This window comes from Anabas testudineus, unplaced genomic scaffold, assembly GCF_900324465.2.
Source record: "Anabas testudineus unplaced genomic scaffold, fAnaTes1.2 Contig231arrow_ctg1, whole genome shotgun sequence".
NCBI lineage: Eukaryota > Metazoa > Chordata > Actinopteri > Anabantiformes > Anabantidae > Anabas > Anabas testudineus.
In genome coordinates this window covers 1-18,937 of record NW_022872804.1, presented here as the reverse complement: position 1 = coordinate 18,937, position 18,937 = coordinate 1, and the positions used below count along the sequence as shown (strand labels likewise).

At 43.1% G+C, this 18,937-nt stretch overlaps 1 protein-coding gene and 1 pseudogene across 1 annotated transcript; both read right to left on the bottom strand.

Annotated features, from left to right (window-relative positions):
- Nucleotides 1-419: 419 nt before the first annotated feature.
- On the bottom strand, nt 420-4,306 carry LOC113168097 (microfibril-associated glycoprotein 4-like). Its single transcript, XM_026369107.2, has 7 exons — nt 4,220-4,306; nt 2,428-2,502; nt 1,992-2,147; nt 1,791-1,829; nt 1,603-1,699; nt 1,267-1,434; nt 420-830 (listed from the first exon to the last, which is right to left on the bottom strand). The coding sequence occupies exons 2-7, from the start codon at nt 2,431-2,433 to the stop codon at nt 574-576; spliced, it is 723 nt and encodes a 240-aa protein (XP_026224892.1). The 5' UTR covers nt 2,434-2,502; nt 4,220-4,306; the 3' UTR covers nt 420-573.
- A 254-nt stretch (nt 4,307-4,560) lies between these two features.
- On the bottom strand, nt 4,561-8,540 carry LOC113168098 (annotated as a pseudogene).
- Between the last annotated feature and the right edge of the window lie 10,397 nt (nt 8,541-18,937).

Sequence of the window (18,937 nt, the reverse complement as noted above, 5' to 3'; positions counted from 1 at the left end):
GGATGTTTCTGATGGAAACTGCTCTGGATTTGTTCCTCTGGATCCTCCACTAAGTTCCCACCTGTCCACCAATCTCTGCACCAGCAGCTGCTCACATACAGTCAACACCTGACTTCAGCTCCGATGGAAAAGATTCTGTCAACTACTGATTCATTTAGAGGATTGTATTGAAGCAAATACAGGAAGTATTATCTGATCAGACTGTTTCATTCTACAGATTCTCTGAGATTATAGGATAGATGAGAGACTAATTCTAATTCTAAAATCCAGTCACAGACCCTCAGAGACTGTGGGTCTGTGATTCTGGTTCTCTTGCACCATCTCAAATTCAGATATTCTGATGCAAAACAAGTGAAATAAGTTGAATATGTTATTTTATTTTGATGATTTGTGACTTTATTAATTAACCTAAATATGCTTTGAAAAAAACACATTTACAATCAAAAATGACTTGTGTCGTCTTTATACGACCACTGTTCTTGGAGTTTTTAACAACTGATTTACAGATTTGTTTTTCCATGTGAATCAGGTACCAAAACTATAACTATAAATATAAAGAAAATGACACATCTATTACACTGCAAAAGGACGGATCTTCATGCTGATGCTCTTCAGGGAGTATTCAACACCCCTCCACTGTAACCAAGACACTCCAACAGCATAGAGGGTGGTATTGGCTCCCCAGCGATAAACCCCGTTGGGGTTGACATTGTAACAGCCTCTGTACCAGAACGCCCCCAGAGATGATCTGGCACAGTTGTTGGGCCAAGAATCCTGGTCTTTGTCGAATGTGGAGAACTTCTGTCCGCTGTGATAATTCATGGCGTCTCCTACGGAAACATGTAAAGTCACAAATGAACTGAAGGCAGCACAGTTTGTCACTGGTTTGTCTACTTAGACTCCAAGAACAAATCGAGTCTGAGGATCCAAAGTCTCAGAAACACAGACCTGATCGCTGCTGCTCTGTTACAGGGGACAATAAAACCACCTGTGGGTTAACCAACACAGTGAGCCCTGTTTCTGCTGGCATACTTCATTTAGTTTTCATTGGTTAGAAAAAGTCACCATGACACAAGTTAATGAAGAGAGATGAGCTGAGGTGATTCTCTCTTTAATCCTGGAACTCTTTTCATTTTCCACGTGTTTTATTCTTCCACCAGTAATGAAGATGCTGCTGAACATTTCTCTGTTTCAAGGTATCAACATATCGTAGATGTATCATCTAATCATAGTGAAAACAGACAGGACCTGTTTCTGATAACCCACCTGCTCCTCCATCGGTGAATCCAGACACATTCAGTTTGTATCCATCACACTCTCCACTGATGAAAAACGAGGAGTAACGAGCAAACGCTTTTTTCCCGTCAAAGTCCTGCATGTCGACCAGCAGCTCATACTTTCTCTGGTTTGTCAGGTAGCGGACGTTGTCCAGACCTGGACACACACAAATTTAAGACTTGGTTTGATCCTGTCCATCAAGTCTACAGAGATGGTAAATGTCAGCATAAAACTAAAACAAGTGAACAGGACATGCTGTTGTATTTGTACTTTCTACACAGTGAATTTCATGTAGTAACAAGTCAGTCTGGTTTCAGGTCTCACCGAGCCAGTACTCTCCAGCAGGGTCACCGAACCCAAACTTGTAGTAATCCCAGGGTCTGTAGAAGTTCACTGTACCGTCCATCCTCCTCTGGAACACCTGGGGACAGGTTGTTGTTTCCAGACAACAAGGTGATGATTTATTGTGACAGTCCAACAGCAACTTACTGATGTTCAGTTCAAATACTCACCGTCCATCCTCCTCCTGATGAGTCCATGTCACAGTACACCTACACACACACACACATTTATTATTTATGATCTAAAACCATATCCACTACTACAAACTACTTGTTAGTGTGATTCTGTCAGAATCCGTCCTCGTGGTCTCATCTTTACACCGTCTTCTTCTTCTACACATTAACCTGTCTCCCAGAAAGGACGGAGTTTACCTGGACAGCTGACCTTTCTCCAAGAGGATAGATGGTGTACACTCCACTGGGTGAGCTGTTGTCTCGTTCACGGATGTCGCTGCAGTCCACTGGTCTGTAGAGCTCTGAGCAGCTGGTCAACAGTGGAGCAAGCAGGAGGAAAAGGACTGATACTGTCTGGAACAGAGGAGGTTTTCTAGTTGTACAGAGTAACTCAAATATGGTACCACAAGATCTCTAAGGATCAGGTTAACCCACACACAGCTGTAACCCACAGGTTAACCCACAGGTTACAGCTGCCAATCATCACCAGTCCCAGCTTACAGGACAGCAACACTAAGCTTCCTCTTCAGGCCTCTTAAGGCCAGCGAAGTTCAGGATAATCCACATCTGGGGGACAGGACTGATGTTCTCTACAGAATTGACCTTTCCAGGCTCATACATCAGTCAAACTCACCTTCATGGTCAAACTTCTGTTGGAATCAGAAGATCAAGGTGCTGATGTGGGTCTGTCTGAATTCTCTGACAAGATCTTGAAGGAACGGTAAGAAAAAAAAATGAGTCACAGGAAGCAGATGATAAAATAAATTCAAAACATGACTGATCGATATTTGGTGCTCAGGCAGGAAGTGTCCCTGAACCAGATGTTAAACCCCAAACCCCTGATGCCTTGAATATAGCTTCCTGTCAGGTATATCCAGTCAAGTCTAGTCACCTGTTGGATGGTGGACACCTTCATAAAGCACTCAGCCCCTAATCAGGCACAAACCAAAAGGAGTCCCCAGAGCGGCCTGCTGTTTAAGTTTGAATTGGACATCCATCATCCATCTATTTTCCTAACCTAACTTTTACTCATAAGGATCATGGCAGTGCTGGAGCCTATCTCACCTGTCACTGGGCAAGAGGCGGGGTACACCTGGACAGGTAGCCAGTCTACCACAGGGCTCACATACAGAGTCAAACAATCATTCGCGCCAGAATGTTCACAGATCTAAAAGTGTTCAAATGGCATAAGAGAGAAATGCTAATAACAGTTTGACACTACACTATCACACTGTTCACTGAGCAGCGATGTTGGTTCTCTGACTGGGAACCTGGAAATTCTGATTTCCTGTAAGGACCTCGACAAGTCCAAGGAGCTAGGATCGGTTGAAATGTTGACTTTAAGAAGCTCAGGTGGGGAAAAGGGGAACAGGAAACAGGAGAAGTGTTTGGTGCCTGTGGTTGGCATGGGAGAACTGAAGAACCTGGTTTCTCTCAGTAATCTGATTAAACTGATTGGAAGGACACCAGCGCAACACATCTGGGTGATTAGTGGCGGGAGACCGGGAGGGAGAGACATTAAACTAACCAAATTTGGTCAGAGCAGGAATTGGCGGGGTGTGAACAGGTGAGTATGACTGAGACCGTGAGAGCAAAACGGAAAAAGAAAGAAGGTAAACTGGGGCAGGGATTGAGACACTTCCCCACTTTACTGGAACTCAGTAGAAGCTGATGGATTCAACCAGTTTGTGTCTCTTTCTTAGGCAGAAGTCTTTGCTTTAGTTTCTTTTTGTTGGTCTTTTACTTCCTATTTATTCCTACATTCAACACACCAATGATGGGACTGGCCTTTAATATTTTTTGGATTTCATCTGGATAAAGGTTTAGTTCAAACACCCTGGTCCTCTACAGTCAGGTTGTAACTATATGGTGAATTTAGTAGGTTTTATTTTAAAGAGCCCATTTAATTCTTAATCAGTTCTTTTTCAAACATCCAATTTCTAATAAGATCATTTAAAGTTTCAAATGACTTCTTCATAAAGAAACAATCTCTCTTCTATCGACTTCAAACTCACTTTTTCATTGTTTTCACGATTAGTTCTGAATTCCTTCCTCAAGACTACAACATCAGAGGGTTCACTAAACACGTGGTTTTTAATGCAAGGTATCATGAAAACCTTGAACCTTTCTAAGTTCAAATTTACATCACAGTAGGAAACGTAGCCACTACATGATCTCTATTTATCACTGGATTTCTTGCCTGTTATTACTGTTTCCATATGATATCTTCTTCTCTCCTTAATTATGTCCCCTGGTTATTATTTTGCAGACATAAAATGTAAAAGCCATCGGTCCATTGCCTGGGTTTGATCAACCGCTCTCTTACTGCAGCAGTAGTAACTTTCCCTTCTCCCGAACTTTACTTAATTCCAGTTAGAGGATTCACTAACACACCAAGATAATAAAATAAGACATTTCATTCTTACCTGATGCTGACTCTGTCGTTCCCCGAGAGCATGATTCAGTTCTGTATTTGTCACTGATAGGTTTAATTAACGTTCACTATCTTCCGCTTGAACTAACAGTTCCTTGTTCTCAGCTATTGCAGCTTTCTCTTCCCTAATATCACCTGAACATTAACAAAACACACAGAAACAGTCCTGTACTTAACTAAGTTATAATGGTTACTTCCTGCTACTGTCTTTTACCCTTTTCAGAGTATAACTCCATTTCCAGCATTTCACAGACACCAAAGATCAGCAGTTGTTGATCTCCACTAGCTCTTCAATGAAACGAGGAGCTAGTGTAGACAAGCGGAGACGGAGACGAGTGGAGACGGGCTCAGAGTTCTGCTCTCTACTTCCTCCATGTATAGATTGGCCACACTGGCTGTGATTGACAGATGAGAACTTAGTGGAGGCTCCAGAGGAACAAATCCAGAGCAGTATAATAAATCATAAATCATAGCACTTTGCTTTAATGTTGTTTCTCCTTGACTTAGATTTTGTTTTCTTGCCTTGTTTCTCACTAGTAAGTCGCTTTGGATAAAAGTGTCTGATAAATGACTAAATGTAAATGTAAAAGAAATAAGCGGTGGTGAGGCAGAGGACCAGAATTGTTATCTGATCAGACTGATTCTTTCTACAGATTCTGGGAGATTATAAAATAGATGAGAGAGAAAGAGGAAAAAAATCAACATCAGATCTCCTGCTGTCTGTTTGTCCTGGACATTTACTGCACAGGACGGATCTTCATGCTGATGCTCTTCAGGAAGTAGTCATGACCCTTCCACTGGTACCAAGAGACTCCAACAGCAAAGATAGTACCATCAGCCCCCCAGTGATAAACCTCAGTGGGGTTTGCATTGTGACACTCGTTGTACCAGAATGCCCCCAGGTATAATCTGGCACAGTTTCTGGAATCAGGGTCTTGGTCTTTGTCAAAGGTGGAGAACTTCTGTCCATTGTGATAAGTCAGGGCATCTCCTACAGAAACAAGTTCATAATTATAACTCAACTACTAAGGCCAATGGGTGAGGCTTTTTGACTTTTCATTAACTTTTCATACAGTGCATCACAGATACGGCGTTGAACAAGTTGACTTTAAGAACAAATGCACAGAGTTTTTGACCTTTTTCTGAAAATAACAGATATAATTTGCTTTTTCACCTCTGATTAATGCTTATGCAGATATACTGCATTACTACTGGTAACAGTAACATGGTGATAATGAAGGTAATAATTATGAAATCATTTGGGGATCAACCCCATGGGGGGATTGTGGTTGGACAGCTGCCAGTTATCTCTGGCTGCATGTCTTTTCCAAGACACCTCAGCAAGTAGAAACTGGGAATTGAACCACTCACCCTGGGGTTCATAGACGACTGCTCTACCACCTGCTGTACCGCCCCATGATCATTTTTCTACTATTGTCAGAAAATATACTCATATCTCCAGCTGGTCTCACCTTGATGGAATGTTTCAAACTCACCAGCCCCTCCATTGATGAATTCAGACACTTGCAGTTTGTATCCATTACACTCAGCATTGACAGAAAATGAGGAGTAATGAGCAAAATGCTTTATTTCCATTGAAGTCCTGCATGTTGACTCGCAACCCGTAATGTCGCTGCTTTGTCAAATAGTGGATGTTGTCAAGACCTGAACACACATTTGACAGCAGACACAGTACTGTTACTGGTTCTATACAAAACGTTTTTCTTACTGTTTTTCTAGTATCTCAACTAGACTGTTTCCTTCTCATAGATCCTCTTAATTATTTTTAATAATTAATACATCTACACTGTCAACATTGTCTTTTAGACTCCATCCCTACAAAGATGTCTTACCTTTGATTAGCACGTTCATATTAGATCAGATCGATCTATTTTTACAAATAGGTTACGTACCACAGGCTTTTAAGGTTGCTGTAGTCAAACCCCTACTCAAAAACCTACTCTGAACTCAGGGGTTTTAGTGAATTATAGACCAATATCCAATCTGCCCTTTATCTCTAAAATTCTTGAAAAAGTAGTTTCTTAGTAATTATATGACCACCTGCTCAGCAATAACTTGTATGAAGATTTCCAGTCAGGATTTAGAGTACATCATAGTACAGAAACAGCACTGGTAAAGGTTACTAATGATCTTCTATTAGCATCAGACAATGGTCTACTCTCTATACTCGTTATGTCTGTGCCCTGCTTCAGTTTTAATTCAGCAGCTCTCACCCCAAGGCTGAAGCATGACTTAGCCCAAAATAATAGTATTGAGCAGGGGAGTAAAGCAGTCAAACAGCTTCATAAGCAAGGAACAGAAAAGTGATTCTATTCCTCTTCACTGTCTCTAAGTGCAGCTCACGTAGGATTGTTGAGTTGCATATATTATATACTGTATTGTTTATATTTTGTATTGTCATATTCTTTACGGTCTTAACGTTAAGTGATATAAAATAAACTGAATTGAACTGAACTGAGTTTGATATAATCACACGTTAGTTTCATTTCAGGTCTCACCGAGATAGTACTCTCCAGCAGGGTCACCGAACCCAAACTTGTAGTAATCCCAGGGTCTGTAGAAGTTCACTGTACCATCCATCCTCCTCTGGAACACCTGTGGACAGGTTGTTGTTTCCAGACAACAAGATGATGATTTATTGTGACAGATTCAACAGGAAGTGTTCTTACTGATGTTCAGTTTAAATACTCACCGTCCATCCTCCTCCTGATGAGTCCATGTCACAGTACCTACACTCACACATTTTAAGTAAGTAAATACACATAAGACAAGGCTGAATCCAAATGTACTACAATCAGGTGTGATGAGGTGTGTGTTTGTGTGTGTTTTACATTACTGAACTGTTTCACCTTCCAAGTCATAAAAAATAACTATCAGTGTCTTTCACTTCATTTTTTAGTACGACGAGTTGGTGGCAACATGAAGCTAAACCAACAAGGTACTGAAACTTTTTAGCCTTGTCACATGACAAGAATTACTTTTACGTTTATATCACATCACTGAAACAATAACATCAATGGAGAATTGTTTTATACTGGACTCTAGCTCAGTCCTGTGGATCTACCGCCTCAACCATCCTGGCAAACATTGAGGAAATAAAGACGTAATGACAAAGATTGTTGTTCTCTGCAGAAAGCATCTTTACAGAGACACATTTCAGTTCAAACTCACCTTCACTGTCAGATGATCAAACTGCTGGTGTGTGGAGTGTGTCTGAAAACTGTGAAAACACAACGTGAGAACAGAATATAACTGCAGTTTAGTCTGGAAATGTGATTGTTTAAAGAGCTATTTGGTGCCCAGACTTCATCACTCCCACAAAATACAGCGTGATGTAAGACTGGGGAGTGACAGTAACAACGTCTGCACCTGTCACAGTTATACTGTCATTCTGTTTAATTATCACATCTCTTGTCCTAAATAATATCACAGATCCGCTAATGAATTTTAGTTCAATACAGAGGTTCCTAATAAACTGAAATCTGATTTATGTAATCATAATATTCTCTGAACACAGCTCCCAACCAAACATCTGTGAGCAGTTTAGAACATTGGCTGTTCCTGTGTGAACTCACATAGACTTGTCTTCCCCTTCAGAGGAAACAGACAAACTCCTGCTTCTCGATCACAGCTTCTTAAATCTACAGAGACACGGACAAAACAGAAACATGCATGTGTGTGTAATTCATATCACACAAATGTTCCTCTATCAGCACATCTTAGTATGGTCCAAATGTAATCTAAGATGTTGGCTGATACATCCAGTCATCTCATCTAAGAGTTCATCTTTCACTCCCAAATCTGAAATGGATTCTGTTAAAACAAGTTATTTCATATAACTGAAACTTTAAACTGCAGAAAATGACGGTGGTGGATTTAATTGTTGTTCCATCTGTTAATAAGAAAAAAAGATCAATGCTTCAAGGTCCAAACAAATAAGTAGTAAGGCCACAAATAAAAGTTGGGAGGGGCTCACACTGGAGTCTTAACAGAGAAAATCCAACCTGACACACATCATCAGGGCAAAACGACTTAAAACAGCAGAGAATCCAGAGCTAGTGGAACCAGAGCAGAAAACCGGAGGCCACGCTGTGGACGACCGAGGAGACGTCGACCAGTGCTGAATGGCAGGTTTGCTCTTACTGGAGAACATCCAAATCTGTGTGGTGTTTTTTCTGCTTGGGTCCATAAACTCACACGTCCTCATCACTTTCTCTAAGTCGAAGCATCGTGCCTTTCTGGCCTGACACTGGACTCTGGACCCGGATTTGTCAGTCCTCCATCCACTCCAACCACCTGCCTGTGAGGTTTAAAGTTCATGTCTGTTACTTAGCTCAGCGTCAGTTTAATGTTACAGAGGAAATAACTGATGGAGAAATAATACTAGTCACAAATTTGAAGTGTTCATGTTCATCTCTCATGTGAAAAACCGAGGTACATCCTGCTCTAACACGACTGTTTACTTTAAGTGGAACATTCCACTCAGCGTTCTCTCTTCATAGTGACGTGACTCCTCACGCTGCCCTGCCTACCCTTGTAACTTGTACTGACTTGTAAGTCGCTTTGGATAAAAGCATCTGCTAAATGACTAAATGTAAATGTATTCACAAAGTCTTGGGAACAGCTGGACCTGATGAACAGATCCGGTTTTGGTCGAAGGTCACCGTGACCCCTTGTTGTTTGGTTCTGTGGGTTCGGGGGGCTGGGGGAGGAGCAGATAGCTCCACGGGGGCTGAGCTTCGTGCATTCATCAATCAATGATTAACGTTGATGATCGATCAGGTAAAAAAATCACTAAGTAGCTGATCACAAACCAGTAATTAAATGTTGAAGAGAAACAGAAACTTGAATTCCAGAGCTCATGTGAGACCCTGCATGATGGATATTTACGAGGCGTCTGAGTGTTAGAGAACAGTCACTGATTCTGTCATGATTCCAGCTCCGCCTCCTGTCTGTCCCTGCTTTCCTTGTTTTCTCCCTGTCAGGTGACCTGCTAATTACCGATTGTCTGCACCTGGACTTCCTCTGTCCCTTTATTAGCAGGTCAGTCAGCTTCTTCTTTGCCAGATAGTTGTAGTCCAATCTGTGAACAGTACTATCCAGCATTATCTTAAGATTGCTTTTTGGAAACGAACCCTGCCTTACCTGAAACCTGTCTCTGCCTGACTCCCCCCTAACCGGACCTGCCTTCTGTTTTGACCAGCCTCTGCTCTGCTTTTCGACAGCGTGAGTGTTTTCTGCCTGACCTGTTCCTGCTCCCCTCTGCCTGTGTCCCTGTTCTGTCTCTAAGTTGGAGTCCCTTGTATGACCTGGACCGTCCCCTGACATCGTTATCGTTATCGGATACTCTGTTTCTATATTACCTCTCAGTACTGACCTGGATTGTTGTTTGGACCTCGGATCTGCCTCATGGACTTTAGTGCTTGGACTGCTTCTTTTGTGTGTGACCCTGGATTCGTCTCTTACTCTGCGCCTCGTCTTACTGGAATCTGTCACTGTTTTTGTTCACTAACCCACTGTGCTTTGCCATTTAGCCTGTTCTGCATATCATTCCTCCTCTGCTCCCAGTCAACACATGCCTCACTCTACTGTTGGCCATTTTGGAATCTACAACTCTTCAGTCTTCTCTCTGGTTCACTACTCCCCGCTTCTCAGCCACAGCTCATCAGGACTTCAAACACCATACTCACCTGACGACAGCTCTGTTCGGCCGCAAGTCCCGACTCTCATCCACTGCATTATTATTGTCAATAAACAGTTCTTATCTCAGTTCTCTGGTCCTGTGTGGTCTCTGGCTATGGAGTCGGATCCTAGGCGCGTGACGATTTCACAGGTTGACTCAGGTGAGACCAGGTGAAATTACGTGCAGCGTCTTAGGTGGGACGTCTGCTGTCAGACCAGGTTTGTCTCTCTCAGGTGTGTCTGCAGGTTACAGGTGTGAAGCCAGTTTACTTGTGGAGCACTCACCTGTGCTGAGCATCCTGAGTTAACTTGTGCTTGAACATGTGACGTTCGGTGCAGTTCCATAAACCCGGTTTATCCCTACAGACAATGAGGCAGCCTCCTGTAGGATCTTTACTGTTCTCATCAAATCAAATGTCCTTCACTTTTTTACTGGTTAACACAAAATTGTATAATACATTTTTTTTATTTAGTGTGACAGTTTTTTTTTTTTTTTTTTTTTTTTTTTGGCTCTGCAGCAATATGTGCTTCAGTGTGTTAGGACATGCTGTCCAGGTCTTTACAGCCCACAGAGGTTCAGACAGAAGGAAAGACTGGAGCTGGACTTGATAACTGAACATGATCATCATGAGGTGACCAGCAGAACCGGTATCAGGGGTTCCCAACACGATCCAGCTTCACTCTTCCTGTAAAACACACAGTGACAAAGCAGTAAAACATGATTAAAAAGTGAAGTAGTGTGAATACTTTCTGAAGTAATTGTACCTACAGCACACATCAGGTTCAGTCCAGCAGGTGGAGACAACAGGACAACAGACGGAGCCTCTTTGCCATGATGGACTGCACAGCACCAGTGTCTCGAACCCACTGAGTTAACAAACAGCTGCCACTGCTTCCGATTCGGACTAGAACAAATAATCTGGTTCTAGGAGAACCGGAAGTTTTCCCATGTTTGTGCTGTAACACGAACGGTGTTGATCCGATGACTGACGGAGCAACAACAAGTCAGGTTCTGCTGCATCAGTTTTACTTCACACAACACTTACTTAGATCTGGATCAGAATCAGCTCTTGGTCTGGGTTCTGACTACACTTAAGTGATTCAAAGAATGGGGCCCAGTCCTGTGTGGATCCTAGTCTTGTTGTCTCTGGCAGTAAACACGTCTCAGGACATAAACAAACACAACACACCGGAGCACTGGGACAGAAAGTGTCCAGTTAGACCGGTCTGTCTGGGTGCACTTCTTTTCTGACACCTGACACCGGACTCAGGACTCTCCACCCTGTGGTGGAGCCAGGGGAGGGGAGGTGTGGTGAATGAAGCACTCCCTGTCACAAGTGCACATGTTGTTGTTGCTGTGAAGGGCGCGCTCAGTTCGAGACTCAGCAGACGCCGGAGCAACAAACACACGAGGTTCAATGGGTCAGATGCAGGCTCTGTGAATTTGGAGGGACTTCCACCTCCAGAGTTCACAGCTGGAGGTCGGTTAATGATTGAAGGTCAGCTGGTGACTTATTGACTGAAGAAGCTTTTTAACTTTCAGTCCCACTGAGGTCTGAGGACAGAGGAGATGGACGACTGCTCCACACAGTTTTTACTCTGTTCTCTCTCTCACTCTCTCCGTCTCTCCTCACACTTTCCCTCTGAAACCGTTCTGCACCTCCTCACCCCCGTCTCTGCTGCTAACCTCCACCTGCATTTACTTCCCCCTAACATTCTCTCACCTCCACCTGCCCAGTCGTAGAGTGACTCAGCTGTTTCTTCAACCGAGTTCTGACAAGCCGTCCTATTTTTACCTCCAGAGATTTGGATTGAAGCAGGAGGCGAGGACAGACCGGTCATTCAGTAACACTAACTTCCTTTCTGGGACCAGCTGACCTAAGTACCAGGGGCCGGACAAGGACCAGAGACCAGCTTGGAGAATCCATTCAGTCTGCGGCTGCACCAATGGCTGATGTGAAACAGAGGCGTGTTGGGATGTCTCCTCCTGACGGCAGGTGGGGATGGGTGATCGTTGGCTGCTGCTTCATGGTGACAGTCTGCACACGAGCTGTGACCAGGTCACAAACACAAACACGCTTTTCACTTCATGCAAATGCAACAGACAACAAACAGCTGTTAGTATGATGAGGTGCAGCAGAACAGCACAGACCTGCTGGACTGGACTGTCTTAGACCAGAGAGGTGTACCTAATAAAGTGGACACTGAGGTCACAGGTCAAAGTTCAACTGTCTATGGTTCAAAGCTGAAACAGGAATATTCAGTGTCATAAGAACAAAAGTGTCTTCAGGAGAAGTATCCGTACTATTTGATCTGTTTTCTCTTCTTTTAATGAAGAGTCGACTGTTAACATGTGAATGAACCGAGATTATCATCCATCATCTATCATTTATCATCTGTCATCTGTCATCCATCATTTATCATCCATCATTTATCATCTATCCATCATTTATCATCCATCATTTATCATCTATCCATCATTTATCATCCATCATTTATCATCCATCCATCATTTATCATCCATCATCTATCATCCATCATCTACAACATGTTACCAGATCAAACATTAAACATTTAAATGAGCCCCAGAGGAACGAGTCTCAAACCAAACAGAAACGAATAGAAAGAGTTTAGAGGCCGTGACTTTTTGTCCACGGGTCCTGTTCACTGGTAGAATGAATATTTTCAGGGTGTGAACGAGAACATTGTGTCCAACTGTGCCGAGACTGAACAGGACGATCTGGAAGGATTAATGAGACACTAGTGAACAAGCCCTGGTTCAGTCTGTTCTGTCTGGACCGAGTTTGAACAGCCTCGTTTGTCTTTATGAAATGACTCACGTGAAGACTTCAGATCTGCTCTTTACACCATGTTCTCCACGGCTGTTTCCAAAAATCAGGCGTCAGTTAGGTTTTAACATGGGGTACGAGCGTTACCTCCCGTCTCCCCGGTAAACACTTAAAACTACAAATGTAAATTAAAAAGCAGGTTTCACTAACATAAGTTATAAAACAGGAAACAGGAGCCAAATGTAGCTTTAGACAGTAAAATCAAAGACAGTGAACGCAGCACACAGGTAAATGTTTCCAAACTTGAAACTGAACATTTCCCAGTTTCAAACTGTGTCAGTGTGTAACCAGGTCAGACGGTTGACGCTCGGATTAAAAACCTGCTGAAAGAAATTCCTCTCTAATGACTCGCGTGTGACCTTCGTTAGAGCGCGTGAAGGGTTAAACTGAGCGTGTTCGTGTCAACACCACACCCAGACGGCTGCACAGCTGATGGAGAACAACATGTTTACTGCTCCTCTCAGACGTCATATTTAGATTTCACTGTATTCTACAGACTTCCTACATTTACATTCAGTCATTTATCAGACGCCTTTATTCAAAGTGACTTACAAAGCAAATATCTGTGTAACAGAAAGTACAAGTACTCCACTCAGTACAAGTACTCGTGTGTTAAATTAAATATTATAATACTGTGGTTAAAGCACTGGTTTATTTTATTTCATTTTATTTCTCGGGGTCAGTGATTTAAATATTTTACACAGTAACTCGACATGTGACTGCCGAGCTTGACTGTTGCAGTGATGGTTTAATTTGTTCATTTACAGAGGACACGACGAAAAGGAAGAATTCATTGTTTTCAAATTGAAGCCACAACTTCAATTTCAATAACTTTATTTAAACGCTGAAAACACGTGGACCAAGCAATGTGCAGCAAGGCGCATTATGGGTGATTGGCTCATTAGTAAGAGGGAACCTCGACTCGACCACTTCCTTTCCTGTCACCTTCCAACATTTGTACTAAGCCCAGTTCACACAGACACACAGACACAGACACACAGACACAGACATTATATGAATAGCAGGAATAAGGAGATGGGAGAGCTTCAAGGGGAAACATTGGTGCCACAAACAATTGATCCATTGATCCACATGTTTCAGCCAAAAACACTGTACAAGTGTCTGATGCTGCAAATGTTTCCTTCCAAAGTTTGTTGACTGAGCTCTGTTGTGCAGCACTTTGATTCAAGTCAAGTCAAACAGTCCATGTTGGCGGTTGGAGTGGAATTAGCTTGAATTAAAAAAAGAACTACAGGAAATAAGAACCAGGAAATACAGAAAAAACTACACCTGTTAGGTTCAGTCACATTATGGTTCAAATGACCGTCGTCGTAGTGACGAAAGCTCACAGAAGGTTCCGTCGGAACTCTCGTCCTAAGTGACATCACGCCCAGATCAAAGCCTCAGTGCAGTTGGACTGTGCACAGTGAAAACAGGACCTGAAGCCACAGAGCTGAGACAAGAGAGAGGAAAGAAAGAATTGGAGAAACCCGACAAGTGAACCCAGCCATATCTCTGCAGGACGCCTGCGGCAGTAAAGGTACGTGGACTTTAGAGGGAATTGAAAAACATATGAAGGGGAAATTAGTGCGCGTCGCTTCAGCGCAATGGGGGTTGGTTGCAGCATCTGTTTATCTCTGCTGATTAACAAAGAGGACATTTTAATGTTTTTAGGCAAACACATGCTCATTCCTATGTTTGTATAGTGGGAATTATGATCTTTTTGGAAACAAGGGTCCAGAAGACTCACATGTCTAACGATATTACCTGCCATACATTATCAAGTAGCCTGCATGTAATCAGTACCTGACTGTCAAATCACATGAATTCAGTACAATTCAAAAACCTTTGGACAAATGTATTGTGTGTACATCCAACTGAGCGTGTGGCTCCAGATCCTGGTGGACTGCTCATACTGGGCTCTGAGACGAGCGACTTTCTAAGATTGCACTTCAGATTTGAGTGGGTATGTGTGTTCAGAACCTTGGTGTTTGGTCTCATGATGCCGTTTGACAAGACAGTTTGTGAACATATCAGACACTAGTTTAGTTCAGTGGGTAATATGTGTAATTTATATTTATCTCTTGCTTTTTCAGTCTAACCGTCACTTTATCAACTTTCTCCTCTCTGTCGTCTGTGTCTCTCCTCTTTTTCTCTGTTTTTACCGTCTTTCTTTATTAATTCCTTTCCAACCTCAAACTTTCCCTCATCTACTTTTGAGTCGCTAAGAATCGATTAGCTAAGTGAAGTCACGTGGGAACGCTTAACTTGCATTCAATTGGCCAATGCGTTCTCGCCTCCACTAAAAAACTACCGTAAAGATCGCAATAGCTGCACTGATTAAATTTAAAGTGTCCCGCTAGATTTGGAATTTAAACGTTCTGTTTGGTCTTTTAAAAAAAATTTAATTTTGTGATTGTTTAATGTTTTGTGCTGACTCAGCTGAACTCTAAAACGTGTTTATCTATGCAACTGAGTGTTCAGAAAACTCAGGATGCTCAGTGAACCCAGATAATTGTTGACAGCATCACTTAAGAACAATACCTCATTGTCTTGTTAAGATGATGTGTTGATCTTTTCTTGATGAGGTCTGAGTAAGCGTACATTTACATTTAGTCATTTAGCAGACGCTTTTATCCAAAGCGACTTACAAGTGAGGAACAAGGCAAGCAAACAAAATCTAAGTCAAGAAGAAACAACATCAAAGCAAAGTGCTATCAAAAAAGTGTTTCTGTTTCAAGAGATGTGAGTACTACAAAAAGCAGATTTTTTTTTTTTAAGTGCAAAGGAAGATGTGGAAGAGTTCTGTTTTCAGCATTTTTTTTAAAGATTGCAAGTGAGGTGGCTGAGCGTGCAAAGTTAGGCAGCTCATTCCACCATCTCAGGATCACTGAGCTGAAGAGTTTTCCTTGGTGTCGACTGTGTGGTGCTGGTACCACCAGACGTCGTTTACTGGTTGAGCGCAGTGGACAGGAGAGGATGTAGACCTGAATGATTGAACTGTGGAGTTGACCACTCAGTAGGCAAGAGACAGAGCTTTGAACTTGATCCTTGCAGCCACAGGAAGCCAATGCAAAGATCTGAAGAGCGGTGTGACATGAGACGTTTTTGGTTGAAAATAAGGTGTGCTGCTGCATTTTGGATCATCTGGAGGGGTGGCTGCCGGTAACCCCATCAGTAGTGCATTGCAGTAGTCAAGACGAGATAAGATCAACGTCTGTACAATGAGTTGGTTCGTGTATCAGGTAGGGTCTGATCTTTCTGATGTTGTGGAGGGCATATCTACACGACCTAGAGACTGTGGCGATGTGTTCCGTGAAGGTCTGTTAATCATCAATGATGACCCCCAGGTTTCTGGCTGACTTAGCAGGGACAATCACCGCTGAGCCAATGTTAATGCTGATGTTGTGTTAAGTTCTGGCAGGGAAGAATAGGCCTTCAGTCTTGGGAATGTTAAGTTGAAGGTGTCTTTTTCTCATCCAGGCAGAGATGTCAGAGAGACAGGCAGAGATGCGAGATGAGACAGTTGAGTCATCCGGCGGAAAAGACAGGAAGAGCTGTGTGTCATCTGCATAGCAGTGATAAGAAAAGCCATGAGAATGGATGATAGAGCCTAGAGAAGAAGTATAGATTGAAAAAAGAAGAGGACCAAGACTGAGCCCTGCGGTACACCGGTGGAGAGAGCGTAAAGTTAGTAAATCCGATTTGTAGAAAGTCTGTTTACGCCTTCAAGCACACATAGAAAAAGAAGCATGTGGACATAGAGATTCAGAGTTGTCATGTACCACACTTATGTGTACAGCTCTCCCCGGGTGACGAATAAAACAACAAAGACAAACTGACTTTTCTCTCATCATTCTTTTTTTGGATGAGGATCAGCACGAATTTCAAAATTTTCTCCACAGTCTGTAGCTCCGGGTCCGTATGGGACAGCTTCTGGGTCCGGATCCGGACCGCGGTCCGCCTTGTTAGTGACCCCTGCTGTAGATCATTCTGAATTAATTTCAGTAATTAAGTCCTCTAAACCATCAACATGTCTCTTACACCCCCTTAGACTTCTATATTAGATCAGATCAATCTATCTTTACGAACACATTACACAGACTGGAACATGTCATTGGGATCAAACGAACAGCACTAGGGTGGTTTCTATCAGATAGATTTCAGTTTGTACATGCTAATAATGAATCTTCCATGCATTGTGTGTGTAGAGTAACAACAGACAGAATATGTTCTTTTCTTCAGCCAGGACTTAAACGTCTGCTGATAACCACCTGCTCCTCCATCAGTGAATCCAGACACATTCAGTTTGTATCCATCACACTCTCCACTGATGGAGAACGAGGAGTAACGGGCAAACGCTTGTTTGCCATCAAAGTCCTGCATGTCGACCAGCAGCTCGGACTTTCTCTGATTTGTCAGGTAGCGGATGTTGTCCAGACTTGAACACACACAAAGATGTAGAAAGTGCAGTTATTTGTTTTTGACTCCAAGAATATAGAACACATATATTTTAACGTCCTGTTTGTGGTTTTTCACAACAGAATTTATTTTTAAACACAGTGAATTTCATGTAGTAACAAGTCAGTCTGGTTTCAGGTCTCACCGAGCCAGTACTCTCCAGCAGGGTCACCGAACCCAAACTGGTCTGTAGAAGTTCACTGTACCGTCCATCCTCCTCTGGAACACCAGGGGACAGGTTGTTGTTTCCAGACAACAAGGTGATGATTTATTGAGCACTGGTTATGTACATATTTGATTAAGAATAGGATTGAGTCATGAAATAATTACTTCCGGCGCTGGTCGAGCTGGCTGCTGGTTACGACAGCTCTTCTTGTTTCTTCTTCTTTTCCTACTTTTTTCCTACTTTTTCTACTTTTTCTTTTAAAAACTTTTTAGGTTTACTCAACTGCTGGCATGTGTATATAGTCTGTACATACATATATATATTTTTTAAGGTTTAGCACAACAGAAACCTGTAAACTAAACGATGTGCGTTGGAACTTGTGCGCGCATTGTTTACAGTGAGGAACAGCTGCTTGCGCTGCGCAGCGCTGTACAGTTCCCCAGGGACAGACACCAGATCCCCGCAGAGCTACTACGGAAGACTCGCCGAGGACGCCGCGCCGGGACCAAACTTCGGGAAAAGCAGAGACGCTTTAGACCTGTTCTCCCCTCCGTCATCATGGGAAACGTTAGGTCTCTTCCTAACAAGACGGACGAGCTGGCGGCGCTCACACGGCATCAGAGGGAATACAGAGAGAGCAGCGTCCTTCTGTTCACGGAGACCTGGCTGACACCGCTCATCCCGGACTCTACTGTTTTACTGGACAACTTTCATTTGTTGCGGGCAGACAGAACGAAGGACAGCGGTAAGAGGAAAGGAGGAGGACTGGCTGTGTTTGTGAATGTGAGGTGGTGTAAACCGGGACACTGCACAATTAAAGAACAACTGTGTGACAGAGACATTGAACTGTTAGCGGTTAGCATGAGGCCATGCTATCTACCACGGGAGTTTACACATGTTATTGTAATTGCTGTGTACGTCCCTCCCTCTAACGCTGACACAGCCTCTGACACTCTGCTCTCGGTCACCAGCAGGCTGCAGACACAGCACCCACAGGCCCTTTTCCTTATCTCTGGGGACTTTAATCATGCGCCTCCCACATCTGTTCTGCCTACATACACACAGTATGTCACCTGTCCCACCAGAGACAATAAAATATTGGATTTGTTTTATGTCAACGCCAAGGAGGCATACTGTGCATCCTCCCTCCCTCCCCTGGGGAGAGCTGACCACAACAGTGTACATCTCCAGCCTGTGTATAAACCTGTAGTACACAGGCAGCCAGTGGTGCCCCGTACAGTGAAGAGGTGGACTGCTGAGAGCGAGGAGGCTCTCAGGGACTGTTTCGACACCACTGTGTGGATGGAGCTTTGTGACCCACATGGGGAGGACATCAGTGGCCTCACTGACTGCATAACGGACTACATAAACTTTTGCTTTGAAAACACTGTCCCCTCCAAGTTGGTACGGTGTTTTGCAAACAACAAGCCGTGGATTACCCTGGATATCAAAGCTCTCCTAAAGGAGAAGAAGAGAGCTTTCAGATCTGGGGACAAGGAGGAGCTAAAGAGGGTGCAGAAGGAGCTCAGGA

Coding starts and splice junctions, on each gene's coding strand:
- LOC113168097 (XM_026369107.2), bottom strand. Junction 1,435..1,602: donor TGCTGGAGAGTACTGGCTCG/GTGAGACCTGAA, acceptor GTGTGTGTCCAG/GTCTGGACAACGTCCGCTAC. Junction 831..1,266: donor ATTCACCGATGGAGGAGCAG/GTGGGTTATCAG, acceptor ATGTTTCCGTAG/GAGACGCCATGAATTATCAC.